Source organism: Tenrec ecaudatus, chromosome 9, assembly GCF_050624435.1.
Source record: "Tenrec ecaudatus isolate mTenEca1 chromosome 9, mTenEca1.hap1, whole genome shotgun sequence".
Classification (NCBI taxonomy): Eukaryota; Metazoa; Chordata; class Mammalia; order Afrosoricida; family Tenrecidae; genus Tenrec; species Tenrec ecaudatus.
Genome location: NC_134538.1, coordinates 140,321,115 through 140,335,689, shown reverse-complemented (window position 1 = coordinate 140,335,689; position 14,575 = coordinate 140,321,115). Strand labels below are relative to the sequence as shown.

The following is a 14,575-nucleotide window of genomic DNA, read 5'->3' as shown; positions in this document are numbered from 1 at the left end:
GAACAGGAGTCTCCCTCCATATAAAGCCCAGAGCCCCGGCTGTCAAGTTGATCTTGACTTACAAGGACTCCGAGGGCCGCGGAGAACCCTTGCTTGGGCTTCCCGAGAAGTTCACCTTCTCAGGCACAGCGGCTAGAGGGCGGTGGCTCAATCTGCCAAGTTTACCTCTGGGGTGCTAACTCCAGCCTTTAACCCCCGGCATCACCAGGACTCCTCTACGTTATATTTTCGGCATTACAGTTTTTTACTATATAAAACCGCTACACCTTCGCTGGTTTTCCATGTTTCCTAGTTTAATATAGGCATTTACAGTGTCCAATTAAATTGTTGTGTCTCATTCACCATTATGTTTATATGTACTTGTATAGTAATAAAACTGTATATAGATGAGATTGGAGAAACAAAATATGGGACCGATATGCCACCGTTAACAAAAACTAAGCTTCTGTTTTCTACTTTATCATAGTTTCAGGCAAAAACAGAAGTCTTTCTTAAAATATTTATTTTAGGACAAGACACTTCACATTTAAAAAGTCCCTCTCAGAAGATTCACATGGAAGGGATGATAAATCCAGCGTGCAGTATCGCACCGATGAAGCACATAACTCTCCTCTAGTGCTTTAGTATTTCCTCCTCTTACCATTATGGCTTTGTTTTACCTGATTAATCATGTTAGACTTGTGTATGTTCATTTGTATAACTAAGATCAATGAATACAAGAAAGCCACGATAAATAACCCTTTAGAAACAGTAACAAGAGCATTGGCTCCCTGAGGGAATGGGAAGGAGGGTAGAGAGGAAGACAGCTGATAGCACTGGTAACTGTATAACTCAACTGGAGGGAAGAGAACAACAGAAGATACTGGATGGTGTAAGCTGTGGTAAATAAATAAATAAGGTTCCTGGGAGGTAAGATGAGGGAAGGGGTTAAGTGGCACTGATATCAAGGAGTTCAAGAAGAAAATGTGTTGAAACTGTGGTAATATTTGTACAATACTGCTTGATGTGATTGAACTATGAGATGTTTTGATATCTAGCTATGCTTCCAATAAAATGATAAAAAATCCAAAAGGTCAAGCATTAAAAAAGAAGAAAAACTAACAGTTACATTAATTTGAGAAATAGTTTATATCCTATCCTGTTTCTTGGTGATTTCTATCTCCGAAGTCTTGCTGGTGAAAAAATGACCATTAAAAAAAATCAAAATATTTATTTGGCTTAGTGTTTCACAAACTCTCTGCCACCTGATTTATCTGGTAAATCATGTAGGTAAACATGGATTCAAATGGGTTTCGTTCTCCTTTCCATCATCTTACCAAGGATTCTTACCAACACAGTATTCTCAAAAGGATCTCAGCCAAGTAAACACATTCTCTCAGGATGCATAAAATTAGCATCAATTCTTGTTTTTTTCAATAAAAGATATCTAATATTGACACAACTATTAGAAAAAACAATTGGCCAAACTGTAAAGTTCGTAACCTAGTAACTAACTCACTGCAGACTATTCCACAAAGAAACTAAAAAAAGAAAGTGAAAAACAAATGAAATGGGATCAAGAGTCAAGAATGCAATGCTTTAGTTTTCGTTGGCTCCTACTATAGAATTTAAATCAGTAACAGATCAATTATTATCTATAAGTCAAGTCGAAAGATACAGTAAGGCTGTAATATTACTTACCAAGTCATAAATCTGGTTTGCCAATTGTACCTTCTCGTCTGCATCTTCCAAAGCTTTGTAGTAATCCTGTATCAAAATATTTCATTTCAAGGGTAAATTAATACTTTTTAAAAAATGCATATGCAGGATACATAACTACCTATTTATCATTATTTTGTGAGACCCTGTTATCACCAATCCAATTTTCAGTGACTATACATTAGCGATAAAAACCCAGTGACAGGTAGAAAGGGGTTAAGTGAAAAATCATAAATTATGGACATCAGCCAAGAATCAAAGACAAATGCTCAGAATTCCCAGCAAAAAAAAAAAATGTGCATAGCATTCCAAGTCTAGCCTAATGTCTAGTTAAAGCTACATAATCTAACGAGGCTCAAATTCAAGTCTGTGAAGCTGCTTCCAGTCCCTGACTGAACCAGTTCATAATCTTAAAACCTTAGTGTGACAGCTGATGCATTCTCTACTTTGGAAGAGTTATATTCAACAAACCTCACTGCTACTGAGTAGATATCAACTCACAGCAAGCTTGCAGGGCAGAGCAGAACTGCCCACTTGGATTTCATAGGCTGTAAACCAGTGTTTGCCAGAGCAGGTGGTCTTGCCTGGTCGGGGTGTGGGGGGGTGGGGTGGGGGAAGGCTGGAAGAACCCATGAAGGCTACGAATGCACGCACTTACACTTTCTTCTGGATTATGGACTATAGTAAAAATATTTTTAATTGTCAAGGGAGCATGAGGAATATTTTTTTCTCCCTCTGAAAAGAGAGCAGTACCCCAAATAAGTTTGGGATCCTATACTACAAATCCTTAGGGGAGGAAGAAGTTTCATCTTTCTCATGTGGAGCAGCTAGTGGGTTTGAACTGCTGATCTGGCAATTAGCAGCCCAGTGTTTAACCCATTAAGCCACCAGGATTAAAAGTAGGGACAATTTTACATGTTTAAGCACAAGGAAGGAAAGTTCAATTACATATAAAACCACACACCCCCACACCCAGGGGGAAAAACAGCAGAAACCAGAGGGGCAGGGAGACAGCAGTCAGTGTGAGATTTGAAAATAATAACAATTATAATCTATCAAGGGGCCACGAGGGTTTGGGGGGGGGGGCAGAAAAGAGGAGCTGATTCCAAGGGCTCAATGGAAAGTAAATTTATAGAAAAGAATGATGGCAATATTTGTACAAATATGTCAGATACAATCGATATATGGATTATAACAAGAGTTGAAAGAGCCCCCAATAAAATGATTTAAACAAATAAATAAATAATATTGTAATAAAAATAGATGAATAGAAAAAAATTTTAAATCATTTTATTGGAGGCTCGTACAATTCTTATCACAATCCATACATACATCCATTGTGTCAAAAACGTAGTATATTTGTTGCCATCATCATTCTCAAAACATTTGCCTTCTACTTGAGCCCTTACTATCTGCTGCTCATTTTCCCCCTACAAAAATTTTTTTAACATGTACGATTTGGAATAGACTCGATGGCAATGACTTTGTTTTTGGTTTACAGTAATTATTTTTGAAAGTTCTGTAACTCCCTAATGATTTTTTAAAAATGCCTACACCTCCTGTTTTCAAAGCACAACAAATTATTTAAATACTACAGAGCTACTAATAATTTTCCCTTATTTCCATCTCCAGAAAAACAGGATCCTCATATTTGTGATAGATCATTCAGTGCACCGAACGTACTTTTTTAATGGAAGTCATTTGTTCCTCTCTCCATTCCGGTTTATTTTTCTTGGCATTCAGAAAGAATTCACTAACTCTTTGTTCTAGTTGATCCATTGCATCTGTAACATAATGAAACAACTTTATAATTCGATGGCCAAGTCCATACACTGAATACACACACATTATAAGGAAAGGGAGAAAAAGACATATAAAAATATGTTCCTTTCATTTGGCCAATAATTTCATTATGATACACTTACTTCTTTTTCTACTGATGATTTTTCTTAGTGTTTTCAAAATGTTTTCTAATTGTCAAATTGGGTCAATAGATCGTTTTTTCAGTGGTGAGCCTCAGGGTCAAAAGCAATGGTACAAAAACAACCACTTCTTTAATAAGAAAACGTGGTAAAATGACTTTATAATGTCTTGCTATATGGCATTTACTCATCTCATCTCTTATTCCAATGGAACACACTAAGTAGAATCATTTATTCACTTAATATACTACGTGAACTATTCTGGATAAGTTTTCTTCACAGTGTGTGCCAGGAATAATGATCTCATTTGATATCTGCTACAAAATGAAAAATAAACACACAAAAGGGGTTCTATCGTCCTGCAAGTGAAGGACAACTAGTGGGCCATATTCTTTGAAGCAATTCGCTGTGCATCAGATTTCTTTAGCGATCCTAAAAAGTTCTAATGTAAGAAAAAAATGCAGGTGTTTTCCTGGGTTTAAATAAGTATTTATTTCTTAAACGCATTTCTACAGCGGCCTCTTGTTAGCCCATAGTCGCTCTCAGGGTTAGCAAGCGCTAGGGACCCCTGGTAATAGAGTAAGTAAACTGCCTGGCCTACTCAAGGTAAAAACATTAAAAGTCTGAAATTTATATAGATTATAAAGATTAAATTTTAATGACAGTGAAAAATTACAAAATAATACTCTTTACTTAATGCCTACCTTGTATCAGGTGCTATTCTTTGTAACATTATATTGTTTTTAATCCCTCAATCACTGATTTTGAAGGTGATGAAAATTTCTCAAAGGGATTAAGGTCAATGAGTGGGCTAGCAGAGCCCTAGATCTATCCTGACATCAAAGTCAGAGCTCATCCTGCAGAGCACACACTTCAACAAATCTAACCACATTACTGTGCATACTGGGTGTTGTTCAATAGATGGGCAATCTCACACCCAGTTCAGACTCCCACCATACAGTACACTCAGTTGATGGCGTCCTCACATATCAACTTTCTAGTATGCCCCTAATGGAACTGATGAGACTGAAAAAGTACACTCACTTATAATGGACATGGATGTGGGATGTTTGTGTGTGGGGGGGTGAGGGGAGGGCGGTTAGTAGAGCAGACAGCCTCAATTTTCTCCCAAGTAGCGGCACCTGGGTTTGAACTACCACCCTTGGAGTTAGCAGCCCAACACTTACCCAATAGCGCCAGCAAGGTTTCTGAATACACTGACTAGAGGCCCTGTTTGATGCACCGATCTCTTTCTGAGATAGTCTTTTCCTTTCCATCAGACCTTAAAACCCAGGTCTTCCTCCATGCCTACCTCCCTACGGAGAACACCTGGCAGAGGCGGAAAGACCGTGGGTTGATGCACAGCCTGAGCACAGCAGACACATATGGAATCAAGGAACGTATCTTGTGGAGTCATGCTCCATGAAGACTGGCCATGAATACAAGCTAAACAGTTTAACTATCGAGCACCTACAAACCCAGGGCCAGCCACGACCAGAGGGGGCTCTGGATCATACACTCTAATTACGTATTGCACTATTCTTCTCTGCACTCAATCTTAAACAAAATCCCTCTCAGTCCATCACCTTGACAGTGGGGAAAGTTCGTGAGGTGCAAGGTGAACATGAATTTGGTACTCAACGCTGCTTTCTTGTTTTGAGACGTAACACCCCTGTTAGTATTTACTTTGTGAGAGCCAACAGCAATGCTTCTTTGCCATACCTGAGTAGTGGGCCTTTTAAATGACTTGATCAGGAAAGAAAGACATGATCTGGGAAACTACAGCACTGCACAGAGCTGCAGTGTGTTCCGGGGCCCCTCCAAGGCCATCTGCCCTGGCCCTTCTCAGGACCGACTATTGTGGAAACACTGCCCTGTGAAACAGCAAGATAATTTTGGAAAACGCATGCAAATCCCCAGCGAGCAAAACAAAAGAAAAAATGATTCATTACAGCAGACAGCTAGCCTGGAGTTAAACCTTTTGTCTCCTGCCCTCCTCGTTGCATGTGCATTTTCCAGAGTGCAGCATTCCAAACGACCAGGGGTTTCTGACGACCTCCCTCCCTCCAGCGCTGCTGGGCCTTCTCAGTTCTGGGAACGTTTTAGGAAGAGTACATTTCAGAGGCATTACTTCCTTTTTTTTAAGCGTTGTTATTTTTACTTGGAAGAGAGAGAGAGGAAAGACAAGACAGGACCCCGTATCCCTGCCTGGCACCAATCTCTTGGAGCAAGTACAAGACTGCCTCGTGGCAGGGGCTTTTGATTTCCAACTCTCCACGACTTTTGAAAGCTTACTTCGTGATCACGGCTGAAGTCAACATCCTCAACACAGACGCTGCTCTAACTCCAATTAATTCACACCATTTCAACTCCAAATCAATCAATACATATTGGGGGAAGGTCGCCGTCTCACTGGAGAAAGGAATTGCCCCAACATTTCCTTTGGAAACGCCTCAGCAAAACTCGGCAGCGCCTGTTCTTTTGGGGCAACTTAGAATAAACTCGCGAAGGCGCCCCGGGGGGAGGGGGAGGCCCAGAGCGGGCCCGGCGCGCCGCCGACGGGAGCACAGCCCGCGACTTACTCTGCACCTGCAGGTCCATCTCGCGCATCTCCGTGAAGCGGTCTCGCAAGTCCATGGGCAGCTGCTCAATCACTGTCAAAGGCAGAATCCGTCAGAGGGGCGGGGCCAACGGCGAACGGACGGGCCTACGTCACCGGGTGCGGGGCGTGCGTCGGGGTGGGGGGGGAGGGCAGGGAGCCGGCGGCCACAACGAGGCTGCCAGTTACCGTGAGAAAGAAACATCCCCCGCCGCCCCCTCCCGCCCGCCCGCCATCCCGCCGGCCCGGCCACTCGCGCTCTCGCCCGCCCGCGGCTTCCAGCGACGGCTCCGCCAGCGCCGCGCACTCACTCTCCAGATAGTCCTCCAGGTACAACATCGCGGCCTGAGAGCTGAAGGAACGAGGGCGTCCAGGCGTTTATTTGTGTCACTCGCTGTCGCCGGAGTTTTGTCCCTTTCAATATGGCGCCTCCGCTAGCAGCGCCCGCTCAGCTCCGGAAAAAAAAAAAAAAAAGAAAGAAAGAAAAGAAACACTTTGGCGCCTGACGGCGCTCGCCTCACTGCCGCCCGGAGCTGCCATTGGCTGGCCGGAGCCCTGACGTCAGCCAGCCGGTGCCGGCTCCTGCGCCTGTGTGGGAAGTGTAGTCCCCGCGCTTCCGGACGGGGCGTCGACGCGCGGCCGCGCTCCGCGAGGAAACTACAAATCCCAGGCGCCTTAGCGCGGCGGCCGCCACTGAATCCGAAATGCGCTGCCTTTGTTTATTTGTTGGTTTTCGAAGAGGGGATGACGGGAGTTGTATGCTCCTGCACGCAGAACTGGAACAACTTTTCACCTGTTCTCCACCGCGATGATTTCATGACCTGGCGTGTGTGAGTCACGCCTTTCAGTGCCTGGCACAGAGCCAAGGTTCTAGCGCTGGAATAAACAGCAAAGTTCGGGCAGGTTGGATTGTTCAAAGCCGAACGCGCTGCTGGAATTCAGCGTCCGTCTTAACTCCCAGGAACGCACACAGGACACCTGGCTGACGTCCTTGTAGCTGGAACGTGATGGAGACTGAAAAATTGGTGTGCGATGCGCACTCGCAGAGGAAAAGACGGACAACTGGACGCCAGAGTCGTCCTCTCTGTACTGTGTACCTGTTTTCCTCTCGTCATGGTGCTAGTGTTAACTGATGTGTATACGCAACCAGAACCCGCAAACAACAACAACAATAAGATGTAACCAGAAATTAATTGCTAGAACCTTTCGCTGGCCGGGCCCGTAATTAGGAGTAAACCCTCTACCGTAGACGTCTGCAGCGCTATTCCACACCTAGAACTCCTTTTCCTAAAAGTTCACCCGTGAGAGTTAGTTCTGCCTAGGTCACTTTCTTCCTGGTTTTCTTCCTTTCCTAAGGCAAGTAGGCCCATTGGCATGAAGGCATTTCTGACTAATAGCGACCCCATATCACTCAATGTGTTACTCTTTATGTAAATTTCTTCGTTCTTTATGTAAATAATCCTTTGTGTAAGTTTTAGTTACATAAAGACATTTAGGGAAATGTCTACTTCATAATCAGATGTTCTAGCTGCATTTTTTCTAATTTATATAGCAACACTGCCTGTGTTTGTTCACTATACATGCTTTTATATCCAAACATTTCCCACATCTTTTAATCAGGAGCCGTCCTTGTCCTAGGGATAAATCTCAAAGGAACCTTGCCCCGATCCTAAAAGAATTGCTTCTTTTCTGAACTTGAATCACAAGCCTGGTGCCTTTGGTCTTTTCTCTCTCAGATCTTATGGTCTTTGACCTCTTTGTAGTTTCACAGCGATACATGCCTGAGTTTCTTGGTATATGTTAGACTTTTACACTTCTTCCTCTCAACCTATTCAAGGTTTAGAAGTATTGATTCCCTTTTTGGTTTATTTATACAAATAAGCAAAAATTTTGCTATCTGCTAATTGAAAATTTGTAAAAGAGCTATGCCTTTGGCTGCTTTATCGACAGCAGGGGTGGTCACACTTTTTCAGCATGCTAGGTACCTATAAAATCAAGTCAAAATGATCTACCAAACACAAAAATGCAAAACATATTTATGTTTATTTTTGACATTTATTCATAAAGGCATTGATAATTCTTTATATGTACAGTGTATGTTTATGTACCTTGCATAACCGCATGAGTCCATATTGCATAACACAACACAATTAACTATGTACATTTTTTGTTATTGCCTGAGTTTACTCTGATGACTTGCACTGAGTGGAATGAGCCAGGGATGCATATTCCGGACAGTAAGTAGCTGCTGACCCCCAGCCTCAAGCACATTTCCACATGATCATCAGTCATGGTGGAACAGCACTTGGACTTAATGATCTTTACATGGGAAAAGGCTGACTCACATAAATAAGTAGAGTCGAATAATGTAATCAAGGAGGTAGCACGTTTTCTCATGTTTGGGTACTTTCCCTCAGCGAGTAAGTTCCAGAACTGTTTATGCGCTCTGGACTTCAGCTGAATATCGGCTTGTAGTGTCAACATCTCCCAACCCATATGAAAGTGATACGTTTTTGTCTTCTTACTTGGTCCAGCTCCCCCACTCATTTTAATACCCTTTCTTACGTTTAAGAGAAAAAAAACAAGGTCTAGAAATTGGCGATGCCTTAGCTTGTCAGTTTTGCTGCACTTAGCTCAGTTGTTTGCGCATGCGTTTGATACCTAAGATTGCATCTGATTGGCTGCATTGTGAATCAATTAAGTAACCGGATTGATGATAGGCTTATGTCTACTTTTTAATGCCATGCGATGTACCCACACTACATTTGCAATCGACTAGTAGATTGTGACAGACGTATTACGCACCCGATCTAAAGAAACAAAACCAGTGAAGATCATATCATACATATTTACCAAGGAAATGGCTCATGTAGTTGTATAGACTAGGAAGCCCCAAGTCTGTGGGTCAGACTGGCTTCTCCTGTCTCGTGTATCTACAGAAACCCCATAGTGGCAGGCAGAATCGCAGTTACTGGTTCAAATCCCTAGAACCGGAAATCGGATGATGATGAGCCAGGTGTCAGAGACAGAGCCCACAAAAACTCAGGAACTTTACCAGAATGTCCATATATTATTGGACATCAGTCATACCTCCTAGGAAACTTCTGTTTAGGGGACTGGCTGCTCATGGTAGAGTTAATCATGAAAATGATTGTTTTATTGGATTATGAAATCGGGCGTGCCTACATCATTACATAACTGTCAAATGCCATAATAGGAAGCATTAATAGTCCAGCCAAGGTGACACACAACCTTAACCATCACAACCCAATAATGGGTCTTTCTGGACTGTCTGTAGCGAGCTTTTACTCATGGAGACTGCTGTGTGTGGATTGTGATTTTTTTACTGAACTCATGCTGATGCTTTTTTAGATTGGAGTGAAAGTTGGCCAGAGTTTTCAAACTTGCTTTTGTAGAATTCTTGGGGACACCATCAATCCTAGGATTGTATTCCTTTTTCTACTGGAGGTTTATTGCACAGTCGATGGAACTTGGGCTGTACACCAGAATGGGGGCTTTTCCCGCCTTCACTGAGCCTCAAGGTTAAGACAGTCCTGATTCTCAAACACCTTCACTGAGCTCTTCTGAACATCAGATTGATTTCTGATTTATACTGTCACGGGAAGTGTAATGCTTTGGGGCCTCAAGATTTGTATCTCCTTTTGGACATCCTTCTTTGGAAGGGTTCCTGGTTTGACCTCCTGACCCTGGCATCCAGCATAGGTGTCGAAGCTGAAGTCCTAGGTTTCCAGAACTTGACATTCTGCGAGTCAAGGCCCACTTTGGCCCTCATTTTTCGGTCAGGTGACTCATTAGGTAAGTACTTGGCTGTTAGTCAAAAGGTGGGTGGTTCAAATCCACCAGCTGCTCCGTGGGAGAAAGATGTGTTGTGCTTCAGTAAAGTTCACAGCCCTGGAAACTGTCAGGCACTTCTGCCCTATTCTTGGGGTCACTGTGAGGTGGCTTCCCTTATAATATTCCCATTCTTTTTCTTTTTGTTCTCCTGTAAGCATTTCTTTATTTCCGACATGACAAAATAATAATTTATAAATTATCAAGGGTTCATGAGGTGAGGGGTGGGGAAAATGAGGAACTGATACCAAGGGCTCAAGTAGAAAGTAAATGTTTTGAGAATGATGATGGCAACAAATGTACAAATGTGCTTGACACAATGAATGGATGGATGGATTGTGATAAGAATTGTACAAGCCCCCAATAAAATGATTTAAAATATATATTTGATACTTTAAAAATATATATAGCAATTTTAGTGATTTTCAGCAGGAGTGTCATTGAGAGTACTTTGATTGGCATAAGTTCATCATTTCAGTGGAACCAGAGTATCATGGGTGGAAATGTGCCCCCTCCACCCTCACCCCCACCCCCCACACATCCCCATCCCACTCTCCCAAGTATGTGTCACCTTGACTGGGCCATGATTCTTGGTGGTCTGACCGTCATGTGATGATTCCTTATGTGAGGTGTGATCCGACGTGAGAAGTCTCTAAGATGATTGAGAGTGGGGTGCAGCACCTGAAATCATATCACAGCTTTGTCATAGAGAAGATTCCCAGAAATGTGTCCTGCAGCATCCTTTATCTGGAGGTGAAAGGAAAGAAGAAAAAGTAGAAATCAGAGAGACCTATTGTCTCACAGAAAGAAGAACCAGGAGTTAGGTGCATCCATTGGACCTGGGATGACTGCACGGTGAAGCTTCTCGATCTAGAGGGAGATTGATGTTAAGATACATGGAGAATTCCCTGGAAGCCTTGTCAACAGGTACTGGAAGGATGAGCCTTCCCCTCTAGCCAATACTCCAAATGTGAGTCTCTAGCCTCCTCCTACACTGGGAGAGAATCAATTTGTTTGCCACAGCCATCCACTTGTGGCATTTTTATTATAGCACTAGATAGCCAAAACACCGAGCTTTCAAAACAAAGATTTTTTCATTTTGGGAAAAGAAGAAAATAAGGCTTCTCAATTAAGGCAGCATATTAGCACTCTCCAGAGAAAGAAAAAATAATAAAACTTAGATATTAGTTTAGTTCATGAGCTAAAGTCTTTACTGTTGCGGCATATGTGTCAGTCATAAAAATGTGTGTTTGTAGGTGTACATGATAACTGTAGACCATCAGGCCATATGAGATATACAGCTTAGAGTCTAAGAGTCTTAGACTGCCTACTTACAACCATTATCACCTTTGCCAGGAAGTGCCTGTCATGTACAGGAATGGCTCCTGTGGTCAGATCTGGATTTCCCTGCTGTGGCCCCTGTCCCCAGCTCATTCATGGGCCAGGAGCAGTGGGAAGCTGGACCTGCCAGATGCACTCTCCTGGGGTTGGAAATCGGAATGCAGAGACGCGGGAAGTTTGGGCAAGATTACATTCATTTGCAGAACAAATAGCTATACAGCCCACACCTGATGCTACTGCTGAACCCCAGAACTGCTACTCCACTTTTCTCCTAGTTTATTTTGAGCGGATTTTATTTTATTTTATTGCTTGCTACCTGAAGAAATGGCCTGGAGGTCACATCTGACTTCCTCTGGCTACAAAAAGATGGAGAATCCAGGTCCACACCAGTCCAAGGCTGATTGCCATAAGGCAAAGGTCAGACCTGCCTGCACCCTCCATCCTTCTTTACCATATGGTGATGCTCAACCATCATCTCCCCCAGAGCACTCTACTTCTCTGCTGGGTTCCATAATCTGTTGCAATGGCCATGTAGAACTCACAAACAATACTCTTACTGATGGGGGTTTATTTGGGGATGTTTACAGATTACAAAATGGTAAGGAAACAGTTCATTTGTTCACAGCGCCTCTTCTCAGCCATCTTGGTAGGCATGTCCCTCTCTGGTCCTTAGCCTCTGGGCCACATGGTCTCATGGCTGCAGCCTCTCTCGACAAGAAAACCTATCTACTGCTCTCTCTTTGGGGGTTCCTCTGTTCCGTCTCATGACATTGCTGCTGCACCCTCTGCTGCCTCTGCCACTTCAGGGAGGACTGTCCCACACACTCCCCAGGTGGCTCTTCTTCCTGGTGGTTCTGGGATTCCTGTTCTTCCAGTTGAGATGGCTCACACCTGCATTGCCTGTGGAAGCGCAAACTGACCAATCCCCACGTTAGAGGCCTCTGTACCTTATTTACAAGCTCCCACTCATTCGCTGAATGAGAGTTCAAGAAAACACGAAGCAATTTCACTTCACCAGACTACTACAAGAGACTTAAATCACCATGTCACAGTTCAAAAAGAAATTAGAAAGTCATGTTAACTATTAATCACTCAGATAGTTGTCACTATATATTATGAACTCCTGGACTCTGGGCATTTACATGGCATTTCTATAGTGCGGATCGAGTATCTGCCCCCTTCCCACACCTTTATGGTCAATCACACCCCTCTTCCTTTCTTTTTTTCCTGTTATATTTGGAAAGCAGCAGGCAGAATGGTGTGGGGTTTGAGTGCAGAATCTGGGCCATGCTTCATTTCTCTACTCCTAACACTGTTGTGTGATCTTGCAGAATAAAGTTATTCTAATTCTCTGCAGGCTATTTCTTGGCCAGCAAAATGAAATGGTAGTCATAGCTAAATCACAGGACTATTACAATGAAATGACATTTTCTATGCAAAGCACTCAGTTAAATAAATGCCAGCTATTTGCATGATCACTAATATTGTTATGTCTTCTCCTAATTTTATCTACATTCATCCACTTCCTGGGCTATGCAGAGCCCTGCCTGAAGCCTCAGCTCATTCATTGGGAGAGTGGCCACCACGTGGAACTGAACGCCAGGATTATCACATCACAGATGTGGTACTGCCACTGCTGGTCTTAATTCAAGAGAGGTGAGGTAGGGACGATGGAGTAACCAGCTACACTGGAACCTATTGGCTGTGTAGAAGGAACTAGTGTTTGGGCTAGTCCATACCAAGACAGCCCCTTGTACCAGCTTCTCTAGAAGACAAACGACCTGGCTGAATTTCAGAACACCTGAGCTTCAAAGCACCTGCCTTCAGTGTTTCACAGAGTGTACCTCTGGGCCAGAACACAGCCCCTCTCTCCCTAGCATTGTTGCCTAGGAACAACATGATTTACTGACAGGCCTGGAACTTGCAACTGCAGTGCAAAGAACCTCCCTTCCCCTTATGGGCTCATATGCCTTTAAACTCATGTCCTATATATGTCTCGTGGGCCCAGTACCAGGTGCGACTTCCCTGACCTAACTCTTGAGTCATGGAACCCATCTGGGGGCTCAATATGCCTCCGTCCCTTTCCCTGCCCTCCCTTCCCTCCCAGGAGTTCTTTCCCTGCCTCAATAAACTCGTTCTCAACTTCACATTCTTGGCTAAATTCTATCTCTGTACCGTGTCTCTGTTTCCAACCTTTGAACGAGAATAGAGGAAAAGGTTCAAATCTGGATGCAAAATATGACTCTTAAATAGAGTCCAAGAGTCAGGGAAGCTGAAGTGCTTCAGATTACATCTCTTCGGGGCACCTTGCTTGGCTTGATAGTTTGAGGTTCTGCTACTTGCCTGACACCATCTTGAAACTTTCCTTTCAATCCTTTCAAATGAAATCTTCACTCTGCTCCAGGAAGTGGACTCCCCCTGATGCCGCGAGGAGTCCGCAGAATAAAATGCCTTCACAAGAGCCTTTTCTGACTCTACATCTTTAAAAAGCCACAAATAGAAACAGCGATGAGCAGCATCTTTGGTATTGGCCTTCGTTTTATGCATTTCCAGATGTTTCTAGTCCTTTCCCCTTCCTCCTGAGTTACCACTAAATGTGTCTCCCCAAAATATGTACTAAGCATCCTTGCTCCTAGATTTATGGATGTAATCATGTTTGGGAATAAGCTTTTTTGTTTGTTTGTTTGGGTTTTGCTACATTCATGATGCTCTATTTGATTTGACTTTTATTAATTTGTAGGACGTACTTTATTTTTTATAAATATTCCTTGTTCTCTTTTGACATGAACTTTCTTGTCGCTAAAGACTCCAAGTCCATTTTAGTTTTACTTCCCCCCCCCCCCCCCGGTTTTTGAAAGCCACTTAGACCACTCGTTAGGTTTGAGGGGTAGGAATCCGTAGGGCTTTTATTTTAATTTATGTTTTTTAAAGAAACCTGCTGTAGGTAGTGATACAGCCCATCTCAAGAAATGAAATCAACAAGAATATCTTGTTAAACCTTCCAGATTCGTGAATCTTCTTCTTTCTCCCTGCCACCATCTCTCCGCCCTGCACACCCATTCCCGCCCTCAGTGCAGGATGGCTTGTAAAGCAATCACAATTACCATAAGGAGCCCTGGTGGCACAGTGATTAGGCATTGGGCTGCTAATCACAAGGCCAGCC

At 43.1% G+C, this 14,575-nt stretch overlaps 1 protein-coding gene across 2 annotated transcripts in view; it reads right to left on the bottom strand.

Annotated features, from left to right (window-relative positions):
• ING3 (inhibitor of growth family member 3) overlaps positions 1-6,689 on the bottom strand; it is a 28,329-nt gene extending 21,640 nt beyond the window's left edge. The window contains exons 1-4 of one of the 2 annotated variants that reach the window (XM_075558605.1): positions 6,531-6,689; positions 6,203-6,274; positions 3,382-3,482; positions 1,681-1,746 (exon numbers count right to left, since the gene is read on the bottom strand). In XM_075558605.1, coding sequence (XP_075414720.1) covers positions 1,681-1,746; positions 3,382-3,482; positions 6,203-6,274; positions 6,531-6,558 — 267 coding nt within the window. In that variant the 5' untranslated portion in view covers positions 6,559-6,689. Of the gene's footprint in view, positions 1-1,680; positions 1,747-3,381; positions 3,483-5,342; positions 5,488-6,202; positions 6,275-6,530 lie in introns of those variants that run through there. The other variant, XM_075558607.1, reaches the window with a different exon arrangement.
• Positions 6,690-14,575: the final 7,886 nt, after the last annotated feature.